General features: G+C 38.2%; 1 protein-coding gene across 5 annotated transcripts in view; it reads left to right on the top strand.

Annotated features, from left to right (window-relative positions):
• SLC12A7 (solute carrier family 12 member 7) overlaps window positions 1-9,889 on the top strand; it is a 142,234-nt gene extending 132,345 nt beyond the window's left edge. For 3 of the 5 annotated variants that reach the window (XM_039329232.1, XM_039329234.1, XM_039329236.1), the window contains 3 exons: window positions 508-522; window positions 7,649-7,782; window positions 9,259-9,889. In XM_039329232.1, the coding sequence (XP_039185166.1) occupies window positions 508-522; window positions 7,649-7,782; window positions 9,259-9,350 (241 nt within the window). In that variant the 3' untranslated portion in view covers window positions 9,351-9,889. The remainder of the gene's footprint in view (window positions 1-507; window positions 523-7,648; window positions 7,783-9,258) is intronic. The other 2 variants (XM_039329233.1, XM_039329235.1) reach the window with 1 other exon arrangement.
• Window positions 9,890-13,138: the final 3,249 nt, after the last annotated feature.

The following is a 13,138-nucleotide window of genomic DNA, read 5'->3' as shown; positions in this document are numbered from 1 at the left end:
AGACAGAAAGCAAGTTCTCAGCACGTTCAAAGAACCGTTCTTGAATATACAAAATTGGATCCAGATTTACTTATACTAGATTTAATCTTGAGGAAATGCCATTGCTTTCAAAGTGTTTGCTTTAAGTGATACTGAGATAATGCATAGTCAAACTTGTATGGGATTTTAAGAGTGTTTATGGTAATTTTCAATACCTAAAAGTCCAGTAAAAATATAGGTTCTCACTAGAAGCTTTCATGTAGCCTGAAATTTAGGAACTTCTCTCTAGAAACAAAAACTGTTTTGCTGGATCAGTCATGAATGGCTTTCAGAAGTAAAAAGTGTATGAATGTGCTAGTCATATCTGAGTGTCAAAGTTGGAGTTACTATGATATTTTGGTTTTTAAAATATAGAAAGCATATTATTTACAGATAGATTGAAGTCTATTTAATTTGCTATATATATTGAAAATATATGCCCCCTGAGTGTCAAGTAATACATTACGTATTTGTTTCTTTTCCATGTAGAGAATGGGAAAATCTGTAAGTCAAATTTGCTGCAATTTAGGTTGTTTTTCTGTTTGTCTGTGCTTTCTTGTTGAATTGTTAGTGCATGTATTAGCTTTGTATTACATGCTTATTGTGTCCATATATTATGCTTTAGCATGCAAGTGAAATGGCATAGCATTCTTCTCCTGGTTTTTATGTTTTTATTTATTTTTTTAAAAAAAGTCACATCTCTGTTTTTCTTTTCGACTTTCAATGCAAATAATATTCTAGAGCTCAGCTCATGAAATTTTTGCTTGCATACATCATTTGACATTTTCTTCATCAAAATCCCAGGATGCAAAGTTTTTTTATTAACTCATTAACCAGAGATGTACAATAGTGTTGTAAATAAAAATAACATATTCATTCATAAACACATAACATTATTTGCAGATATTTTGCTAACAACACTGAAAGTATTTTTTTAAAATGTATTTTTGTTGCTGCTGAGTGGTTTGCTAAGCCATATCATTGTTCATTTTATGGTCACTTAAATTGTAAGAATATACTGCTGTGTTGCATATCTCCAGATTCCCTCCTGTGTTTTAAAAAAAACTCAGGAACCATAGTAGATCATCTTATCAAAATAAGATATGTCATGTATCCAGGTATAATTACAGCGAGTGGCACAGAATTGTCTTCTTACTCTCTCCATTTTTCTTTTAAAATGCACTAAAGACACTCTACTACTTTTTCCATTTTTTTTAATGAATTGTCTCCTGCATTTTCCCTGAGTGAGTCATCTTCTATTTCAAAAATCTTTCCACAGAGCACTAAAGTTTTGTCATGTATATTAAAAAGCAATTAATCCTTTATCCACACCATCATTACTGTACGGTACATGACTGCTGTAATACAACAAAGATGTTTCGTGAGCAAGTTTTGCATCCATGGATCTGGTTGACTTACAGCATAATATCCAGTTAATGTGTGTGGGAGGAGGGCTCACTTGTGTGTGTGTGTATATTCAGCCAAATATATGGAAACCCATGATTGTTCCATATAGCCTTTTTGGTGAACTCATGCAAACGTTGCTTTGCATCTGTTGCTATAAAAAGGTTTATTATTTGCTCCTACAGTTTTGGCCCCTAATTCTTTAAAAGAGAGGAAGGATTGCATTTGAAGTGCAAGCTGTTACACAACTGGAAGTTCTAGCAGATGTAACCAAAATCTCTCTAAATGACTAGAGCAAGATTTTGAATGAAAATAATATATATACATACATACATACATACATACATACATACATATAAAAATTTTAAATTTCTCTATCTTAATTCCAATTAATTCCAAAAGGAAAAGCTCCCTTTGAAATTGTTTATTGTTTGCTAGTTAGATTTATCTTGACTTCATAAAAAACACTCTCAGTCCATTTCATGTTTCTCACTCAGTTGGGGTACTCAAATTCAGTGATTTCCCCAAAAGGCCACCATTTAACTGGTGCAGATATTTTAATTGGAACTAAAACTGAAAATGTTAACCAAGCCAAAAAAATTGAGAAATATAAGTGAATTGATTTTATTTATGTATGTATAAAGACTTATAAGGCTGCCCACTCACAATTTCTGACTCTCAGTGGAGTACATTAAAAACAGTGTAAAAAATGGATACACCAGTAATAAAACACAATAATTGTATGCCTATCCTGAGCAATTCCATGGCATAGGCAGAAGAAACAGGACTCAGGGGTCTTGCAAATAACCTGACCGTGTGCCATGTAGCACTCTATAAGTGATATAGCCAGCACCTTGCATTACATGGGATGCTTACTGGAAGCCAGTGCAGGTGTGTGATGGGCATATAGAAATACATATGTCACTGGCGAGTTGCAGCTCCCATATTATCATCAGGGGCAGCCCAAGGTAAGGCACAATGCAGGAAATCAGTCTGGAGGTGACTAAGCCATGAATGAACATGGGCTTCCCAGTTTTGAAGCAAGTGCTATTGGAGTTGTGTGAAAGCCTTCCTGGTTATGGCTACCAGTTGCTCCTTATATAGGAACTGAAGGAAGATCTCCAAATCACAACTGAGGTAAGGCAATTCAACCCAGAACCAAAAGTAGAAAATGCCTAAATCCTGGCAGACTCCAAACGCACAAGCACTTGGTTTTACTGTGGTTAAGTCAGAGCCTATTCTTCTCCACCCAGAGCATCATGTACTTGGAGCATCATGTACTTGAGGTTTTCCAAGTTTGTCCCACTGGAATGCAGCCAAGTTAAAACATTCTGACAGAATGTCATGAATAGAGCTGTTTTGAACTGGGCTCAAAACAGTCTCCCTCCTTTGTTGGGTACATCCATAAGGCAAAAACAGCACAAACTGTTCTATTGTTTTATTCTCAGCACAATTCACCTTCCTTGGGTACACTAGTAGAGAAAAACTGGACAACTTCATAAATATGGTGACAAGTCTGCTTTTGTAAAAGAATTTTGGAATTCATTCCCAACCATCCCCCCAGTTCATCCCAGTTTCATTTCTGTATCAGTCTAGCCACTCTGTGCATCTGGTGAATTGAGCTGCACCTCACAAAAGCTTTTGCCTTGTAATCACATTAGCTAGGCAGAAAAAAGTGTACCAGACTCTTTCTGATTCTCTGCTAGGCGAGTTAGATTGGAGTTTGAGGTGGCCCTTTAAGTGTAAAGGAGACTATGAGCATTGTGCAATGTAAAAATGCATATAGATTTGCCTTTTCTTCTGCAATGTTTTTATTTGGAGCAGTTTAGCAAGCAGGAACAGTCTTCTAACTTCCAGGCTTTACGTCCACTTTGATTGATGTATCCTGTATGTAAGAACTCTAAAGAGTGATTGTGTGTAGCTTTTTAAAAGCATGAAATGGCTACCATGCCAGGGTTCAGTTATAATGAATTCCAGCTGCTTTCAGCAGAGGTTGTTGCCTTGAAAGTATCCATAGCTGATTGCTGCTCTGATTTACTCCATCTGGCAGGGCCAAACACTTTGGCAGCCACTAGTCAGTTTCTCAGTTCTACCCACTCTAATAAACAAGGAATTGGTGGGGGGAGTATATTTCCTTTTTCTCTCCTTTCTTTGAATGTTTTCAAATAGTTGAAGCTGCCATTCTCAGGCTTTGGAGGAACACCTTCCGTAGCCTTAAAAATGCCTGCCCTCCAAGACTTTTGGAGCAGCAGAGGTTTCTTTAATTTCCCCGGGATGTTTGGGTTGTCTGAATCCTGTTGGGGAACCAAGGACAGGTGGATCAGAGAAAGTGAAATAGCACTGCAATGGATAGCAGAATTCCTTTTACCATGGATAGAGTTGCTGTCCATCAGAACATTTACTTTATCTGATTCTTGAGGAGCTCTTTCCTTCTGATTCTAGTGCTTTTTTATCTCATTAGGTATGTGAGAGTCACCATTTTGGGGAGACAGTTCAGAGAAGTGCTGTCTTAATTTGTCCCCAGAAGGCTTTCCATCGGCATTGTCTTCAAAAGTGCCTAAGATGGAAATCGTGGCATTCCTAAGCTGAATTGTTTTCTTCAAAGCAGGAAATTATCTCTAAGAAAAGCAAGCATTGACATTCACAAATTAGGGCTGGGTGGAGGTGTCTTCTCAAGATCTAAGTATGTGCCCCAGGCACTGATCTTTTGATTCTTCTGTCACCAGTATCAAAGAAGGAAGATGTTTGTGAATTGGACCCAGTGGGTTCCCTGAAGCAGTACACGTAGGACATCTTGCACCGAGCAGATGGTGGAACCCTTTTAGCTCTATAATTTTAATTGTGTTTATTTCTGCAATCTACGTGCCACTCATTTTTAGCACCTTTGATTATGTGCAAACAAGTCATTTTCAACTTTTAACAGCCATGTAGATTTTCTCCACAAGGATTTGTGCTTAACCTTCTAATGAGAGTCCCATCTTCACTGTAACTGTCCACTCACCTTGCTGCTAATCATCCTCTTCCCACTTTTCCCAACATTAGAGCCTTTTCTAGAGATTGAGCAGCTTGCAATAATACAAAATAAAATTGAAAGTAAATAATAACGCACCCTAAAACCAACAAAGGTTTTTGAGAACAGCCACTGCTGCAGATTTTCTGAATACCAACAGGGTAGGTGCTGACCCAGGGGTGTCAAACTGCCGGCCCATGGAGTGGACGCATCACGACGAAACTGCGCCCACCCCATTGCCGGCAATGGGGGGAAAGTTCCGATACATGGTGCGATGTCATGTGATATCACGAGTTTGACGTGTCTGTGCTGACCTGAATTAAGTGGAGCACTATTCAAAGAGCGGGGCAGTCTAGAAAGCCATCCCCAACTGGTCTTTAGTGTTGGCAGTCAGTTAAGGATGACTCTAAAGATAACTTCTCTGCTAGAGTTTACTGGATGGGCAGAAACCAATGCAAGAAACAGTCCTGCAGATTACCCAGTCATGAGTTTTATATATATTGTAAAGGTAACAATTAGCAGGTTGAATTGAAGCCACCTGGCAAGTGTTGCATCTCTCACATTAGCAGTGTTACTCTGTGAGTACTGCTTCAGGAAACCCATTGGGTCCAGTTACTCAAGCTGTTGCATTCTGGATCCATTGTAGTTGCCAAGTAATGTTCAAGGACAGCCCCATGTAGAATAGTCCAGTCAAGAGGTGAATATTTCCTGATCCAGAAATGGCCATAATTAGTGCATGAGATGGAGTTGTGCTAAGGCCTAGCCAAAGCTGCCATATGTTCCTCAATCAGGAGTTGTGAGCTAGGGAGGACCATTAAGTTACAAATAGTTTAGTCCAGGAGAAAGTAACCCCATCCAGAAATAAAGGTGCAATATCACCAGTCTTGGTTGGCTTCCAAGCCTGCATCCACTCCATCTAAGGATTGAGCTTCAGACTGGTGTTTGCCATTCAGATCCTCACAGCCTCCAGATCTTTTCTGCCTCTTATACTGCATAAGTCGGGGGTCTTCAAACTTGCCCCTTTTATGACTTGTGGACTTCAACTCCCAGAATTCTGGGAGTTGAAGTCCACAAGTCATAAAAGGGGCAAGTTTGAAGACCCCCTAGCATAAGTAATCATGATGTGTTAAATTGCTTAGCATGTCTTCTACCATTGGTAGGACACGTATTCAGCAATTTAATACTTCAATATTACTTACGCAGTATAAGAGGAAGAGATAGTCGTGATGGCTTTCATTCCTCTGGCACTGGCTTTTTTGCAAGCAGCATTCAACAAGATCCTGCAGTCTAATCCATATGCAAGCTAGGTCTCAATCAACTCACTTCCCGAGGGCACCCATCTGTGCACACTCGCACATCAAGAAATTTCAGCGCAGAACTGCCCACCTCAAGGATAATGCTCAACAACACCCAATGCAGTACCTAAAAACTTTGTTCAATGAATACAGAGTTTTTTATTTGGAAAGTGTTCTCCCTGGTAGTGAGCCAGATTGCAGAGCTGGTAGCCTTATCAGCTAAGGAGGATCTCTGCATGTTGTTTCCAGCCTCATTTCTGACCATGCTCATGCCCAAGGCAATTCTGTTTCTCATAAGATTCAAGATGTATGCTGACTGTCATTCTGCCCACCCCTGGTGTGCTTGCTTCCCCTCACAAGTATTGATACGCTGGATATACTAACCAAAACTTGGCACAGGTCAAGTTCCCTCTTTCTGTTGCAGTATGCTTCTGTTGGCTTTATTGTAGTTGTGACTCTGCATCATTCCCAGCTTCGAGGTCCAGTCTTTTGTCATCCTCTCATGACCCACTACACAAGCAGTATGGCCATCTTGAAAGCCTTTTTCACCAGTATGTTCAAAGCAGTAACACAGTCCTTTTCAAGACACTACAAACTTAATTTGCAAGCTTCAGTTGATGCAGTCTTAAGCCAAAAAGATTTGCAACAACTAGTACTTTTTCAGTAGCACTTCAGTAAAAAGATTTTACTTGGCTGATACTGCTGTGGCGTCTTGGCTAAGAATACCTGCAGCTACAAAGGGAAATTGTTTATTGGATTAACCTTATATTACTTTAAAAAAAATACTGAATGGATGTTACTCTAGGATTCCTCTAAATCAGGGGTCCTCAAACTTGGCCAAACTCCCAGAAGCTGGGGAATTTTGGGAGTTGAAAGTCCACAAGTCTTAAAGTGGCCAAGTTTGAGGATTCCTGCTCTAAATCAAAGAACTGTAGGTTCAAATTCAAAAACAGTTTGACCTGAACCTGATTGAGTTTGAAATGTCTTGTTTGAACTGTGGTGAAAGTGTTTCAAGCTCTGGTAATCTGCTAATCAAAGTTAATGGGATCCTTAGCACAGCTACATTATTTCAGTCAACAGCCAAAACATGTACTTGAATGGCATTCAAAGCATTTCTTCCAAATTATTTTTGAATTGTGCATGGTCCTAATTGGTTGTGGTGCTTTGCTTTCTCAGAAAGCCGCATAATATGAACTAGCTGGAAACGTCTTTTGTGGACAAATGAAGCTAAACCCAGAGTTTTATCATTCCCTGATAAAATTTCAGACACTGTAGAAAACCAAATTAATTTGTTTCGAGGAATTTGTCTAAATCCACCTACCTGTTCTTGCTCTATGTCAAATATCGGTTTTCACTTTGTGAGATGTACCACTGATTAGCAAATGTTTAGCAAAAGTTTTTAAGAAGAGATTGGACAACCATTTGTCTGAAATGGTATAGGGCAGTGGTGCCGAATCTATGGCATGCGTGCCAGAGGCTGTGGGCACGCATGCCATTGCCCCAGCCCCACCTCCCCCATGGTCCTCTCCTCACCAGCAGCTCCCCGGAGGAGTCGCCCCTGAGCAGCGCAGCCAAGGACATGGCAGCTGGGCAGTGGGGACAAGACTGCCCTTGCACCCCGTCGCACAGTTGATGCTGCGGGACGCGGGAGGAGGCCGTAGCCGCCATGATGCTGCTGGGCTGCCTGGGTGATCAGCGGCGGGCCGTGGAGGCAGTGAGTGGCCCTACAGGTGGGTGGAGTTGGGGTGAGGCGGTTGGGGCAGGTGTGGGGCCAGTTTGGGGGCACTCGGTCTCTAAAAGGTTCACCATCACTGGTATAGGTCCCTTCCAACTCTGTTGTTCTGTTACATCATTGGCTGCCATAATGACTTTTTCTTTCATTATCAATGAAATGGTATTTCTAATTGTTGTTATATCATAGGAATGAGTCAAATGTGCGAAGGATGCATACTGCTGTCAAGCTCAATGGAGTTGTGCTAAACAAGTCACAAAATGCCCAGCTGGTATTACTGAACATGCCTGGACCTCCCAAGAACAGACATGGAGATGAAAACTGTATCCTTTAAAAAAAAAAAAAAAACTTGAGGCAAAGTCTAAAATTTTGGGCTTCATCAATTTACAAAACAAAAATGAAAAGTCTTCACTATAACAGATTAATATAACACTTCTTCTGAAAACTTATTGTGATACTATATAATCAGATGAAAGGTATGAAAATGGAATTGCAAGAAATAAGAAATAGGTGAACATATAAGCAAGGAAAATAATCTGTTTAATGGCAATTTATTACAATCATTTATAATCTTCTGAACCTTTTCTTGTTTATCAAATGTTTTACATACCTTAGAATACAGGTAGTCTTCGATTTACGACCACAATTGAGACCAACATTTCTGCTGTTGAGTGAAACGTTTGTTAAGTGAATTTTGCCCCATTTTACAACCTTTCTTGCCACAGTTAAGTGAATCGCTGCAGTTGATAAGTTGTCAATCCGGTTGTTAAGTGAATCTGGCTTCCCCATTGACTTTGCTTGTCAGAAGGTCACAAAAGAGGATCACATGACCTTGGGACGCAGCAACGGTCATAAGTATGAACCAGTTGCCAAGCATCTGAATTTTTATCACATGAACATGGGGATGCTGCAAAGGTAACCAAAAAATGGTCATAAGTCATTTAGCTGTAGCTTAGAACAGTCACTAAATGAACTGTTGTAAGTCAAGGACTACCTGTACAGATATACTTTCTTTTGTGGTATAAAGGGGATATGAATTTCTTCTCACATTTGTTTATATGAATATAGAAAAGAAAATAACACACAGCATCTGTAGCAAGTGCTCTCTTGTTTTTCACTGTGTGAATATCTTAAATGGCACTTGGATAATTATGACTAAAATATTGGGATTTTTTTTTAACTCTATAAATTACCAGTATATATTTCCCTCTTGTCTTAGGTATAGTAATAACATAGCTGCACTAATGTAATCATGTAATATTCCATGATTTGTAAACCAATGCATTTGTTTTCAAAGAGATTAAAAGCAAATCTTGATTAGCATCATCACGTTTCAATACTAAATTGGGAGGGAGGGGTGAGAGAGAGAGAGAAAATATGAATTGAATTGTAGTCTGCCCAGAGTCATTGACTGAGATGGGCAGCTATAGTAATTGAATAGATAGGCAGGCAGTTAATAGGAGGAATGAGGGTTGGAGCTGATTGTAACCTGTTAAGCATGAGGAGTTGAGTACTATCATGTTTGCCTTGGACCTTTTTAATGTTGCCTTTTTAATTGCACAAGGTGCTTTTAAATTCATTTCCACGTTCAGCCAGCAAAAGTAAGTAATCTGCTCTCTTTGTATGAATCTCAGTTTCATGGCTGAATGTAGATTTGAAAGTACTGTCTTGACTCTTGCTTAACAGATCTTCTGGGGTGCACATTATGCATTTTATGAGAAAGAATGGCATAGAGAAGTAATATGAGTGCCATATAGATTACATACATTTCTTACAACCTTGACTGATTTAACACCCAGACATGGAGTTTTTGGAGGTTTTGACCGAAGGCTTGAACAGAGTGCTTTTGGTGCGAGGAGGAGGACGTGAAGTGATCACCATTTACTCCTAATAATTTTACATTAGCAAATGTTGGAGGAAACAATTTTGAGTTAGACTCACGTTTCTAGTGTGCAGAATACAACATTTACAGTTGAAAGTATTCTCTCTCCTGTTTATTATGTAGATGTTTAAAGTTTGTCTTTACTGAAGAAATGGGGATGTATATATTTTTATATTGTTAATGTCGAAAACTGGAGACTTCTTTTTGTCCTTCACATAAAGATGCGGCACTGAGTTTGCTCATAGAATCTGTATGCAGAAAACCTTTTTTTTTTTTTTTGGATAGAGGAACACATTTTAGTATTTTTTTAAAATAACGATGGGTTAGAAGAAATAAACAAAAAAAGTGGGGTGGGACCTCCAGGAATTGTTTTATAAATGTCTAGAATTGTCATTTTACTACTGACCTTGCTGAGTTAAAACCATTTCCCCCATATCATTTCTCCTTAGTTCTGTGCTCATATTTACTTATCAATTTGTGAAATGCCTAGCACTGTATTTTTATGAAAAAAGTAGTTTAATAAAAATAATTTAATTGAGTCACTACAATTATTTAACTATTTGAAAGTGGAACCTCTGAGTTTTATTTATTTTCCCTTAAGTTGTTTCATTGAGAAGCTGATGTGAAAAGTTCATTTGCCAGTAACAGGTGGAGCAAATCAAGATTGCATTCTATAATACATACTCACTTGTTGAATAATCTCATGTTTTAGGAGAAGAAAGTAAAAATTAGTAAAATAAAATCACATGTGAAGCTCCAACAACCAGGTTTAGTTGCAGTAATTACATCAATCATTACATATATCAATTTCCTTTGGATAACTCTACTAAGCAAACTGGCAGAAAAGAACAAAAGAAGGTTATTCTGGCCAATACACAGATGTGCAGAGCACATCTCACTAGGTCAGGGGTCTTCAAACTTGGCCCTTTTATGACATGTGGACTTCAACTCCAAGAATTCCTCAGCCAGCATGCCTGTCATAAAAGGGCCAAGTTTGAAGACCCCTGCACTAAGTCATGGAGTGGAAAGCACTCTGAAACCTACACAGATGATCCACTTAAACAGCCAAAAGTGATTAGTTTCAGTCTTTCAACCCCCCCCCCCCAAAAAACACAGTATTTTGGGGTCTACATTATCTTTCCTGTACCCTTGTTGGGCAAACTACTTAACCAGGCATTAGGTGACCCAGTCCCAAGATTCAGACAACATTCCCAAAATGGGCAAGATGAAAACGTGTGGATTGATATATTTTTCCAGTCTATGAGAATTAAATGGATCTAGAGTATGGCTACTGGCAGTTAGAACTTTCCCCCATAAGTAGGTTCCATACATTTTAAGCCATATCCTAGAATAGTTATTTTCTGAATTCCTCAAGGTATTTTTTCATCCTACTACATTTTCACACTATCTTTGTTTCTGTCTTTCCAAGGACTAGAACACAAATGATTCCTAATCTTCACTTGGTATTAATGTATTTGCTATTGTAGTGAACTTTGGTTTGTTGAATATTTCTATGTCAAGACTCCACTGCAGTATGATTACCATTTTTTAAAATATTAAATGGGGATAACTTTTATATATTTACTGCACATTAGTAAATTATTAAATGGAAATATCTGTAAGTTGCATTAGCATTTCCACAGATGTAATGGTTCATATGTTTTTATCACAGAACTAATGAGAAACTTAACAATAGCTTCATTCACTATAATTTGTTCACTGTTTCCCTAGTTTATTTTTGTAACTTAAAATTGATAGTTGTTGGCCAGTCATTAGGGATAGTCTAATTACTTATTGATTGCCCATAATGTATTTCACGGTTATAGTTACACAGTGTTCCATATAACTCCACAAACATTTAGAAAATTGTTCTTTCAAATGACCGTAATAGACTGCTTTGAAGTACAGTACATCATTTCAGAATCATGGAGTTTGGCAAATCACTTTGGAAAGACAAAAGAATTTCAAAGTTATCTAGAATAATTGCTTGCCTGAAGTAATAGAAAAACATTCAGAAGCATATTCTAATAATAGTAGAGTGTATGCTTTGTGAGAAGAAAACCCCAGATTTAATTGCCACGGTCTCCAGGTAGAGAAAGAAAAATCTAACTTTTCCACACTCCAGTATTCCCATTAAAAAGGAAATACAGTCCAATTCAGTTTTCCAATTGAAGACATTTGATTGTGATTGGACTCATTAAAATATACTCTTTTTTCGCCTCTGGATATTTGTCATCTAGATCTTCATTATTGTTAATAATATGGTAGGGGTTTTCCCTACTAAAAAAGAATATAATGTTTGCTTATTTGAAAGAAAACGAAGGGAACCCTGAGCTGCTGGATAATACACATTTGATCCCACTTGTTTCTCATTCTAGCTTGTTATTCTTGTTCTGCTGGCAGTGGTTGAATCTTAATCTGTTTTTATGTCACTTGCTACATGGAGTCTTGTCTTTGCAAGTGACTTCTATCACTACCTGAAAGTTCTTCTAGATAAGCTGTAATATCAATGAAAGTATCATGGTGAAAGGGAAAATTAATCATACCTTTGCAGAGAAGTTCTGCTTGGTCAACCAGATGATCTTTTGAAGCGCTTTTAGGAATAATGTCTAAGGATATAACAGCCTGCAAAGCTGATGGCATTTACTTAGCAACTTCTCAATAGTGTGCTGTGTTCCCCAAATAAATAATAATATTCGAAAATTATGTTAACTTTTCTTCCTCTGGCAATTAGCTGGCAGAAGAAGTGGCTTATTATAAATATGGTAGATATGGGTGGCTGATGGTGGAATCAAATGCATATAGATCAATAAGCACTCCAACAAGTGAGCCATTATCATTTTCATTCCCTGAGCTTTTTACTTTGGGATACAGTGGGAGAGAGATTTTTCAAATAGGCTGTAACTCTGACACCCTTCTTGGGAAATATATCCTTGCACCCATATTTATTTATTTATTTATTTATGAGACTTATATACCGCTTTAAGTGCAAGCACTCTCTAAGCGGTGTACACCAGTAAGCAGTGTGTATATATATATATTTACATTGCCCCCAACAATCTGGGTCCTCATTTTACCTACCCCGGAAGGATGGAAGGCTGAGTCAACCCTGAGCCGGTGAGATTTGAACCGCTGACCTGCTGAACAGTCAGCTAAAGTGGCCTGCAGTACTGCACTCTAACTGCTGCGCCACCTCGGCTCATATATATCAATGGTGCTGAAGCAAAACTTTCAAGAATTCAGATTGAGCTGTAGCTGTATAATAAATATTGTATCTTCAGAGTATTTTCTGCAATTAAAAGGTGAATCCTGTGTATAACTAGCAGAAAATACTATTTCTGTTTCAACTGTGCTAGCATACCCAGGAATGATTTAGATATAACCAGTTTTAGGAATATCCAGTTGTGAGGCCTTAACTCTTAGTTGCCAGGATTTGATACCACAGGGTATAAGGCATGATCATAATCTCCATTTTTAAAGATATTATTCTGGTCTTAGATGATGGCTCCCATATTACATTGGAATTTGCAACTCCAACTGTCTCTAGGATGTTAATTTTCCTCATATTTTCATTCCATGAGAATGTTACGGTCTCACTAAAAGTTGTAAAATCTCCCTTGAGGGAGATGGATGGTCTAGAAATATGTAATATACAGTAAATGAATAGGGTTTACTTTTACTCTTCATTCTCGACATGTTATATTTAGGTAGACTTTAGGTGTGAAAGAAAACATTCATATTCCCGTTCTTATAGTTACAGAGGATTCGTTTTCTTCACCTTTTCCACATGTTTACAC

Source organism: Crotalus tigris, unplaced genomic scaffold (assembly GCF_016545835.1).
Source record: "Crotalus tigris isolate CLP2741 ecotype Arizona unplaced genomic scaffold, ASM1654583v1 scf7180000024391.5723578, whole genome shotgun sequence".
Lineage (NCBI taxonomy): Eukaryota > Metazoa > Chordata > Lepidosauria > Squamata > Viperidae > Crotalus > Crotalus tigris.
The sequence above is the reverse complement of the archived record's forward strand: the minus strand, read 5'-3'. Positions and strand labels throughout refer to the sequence as shown.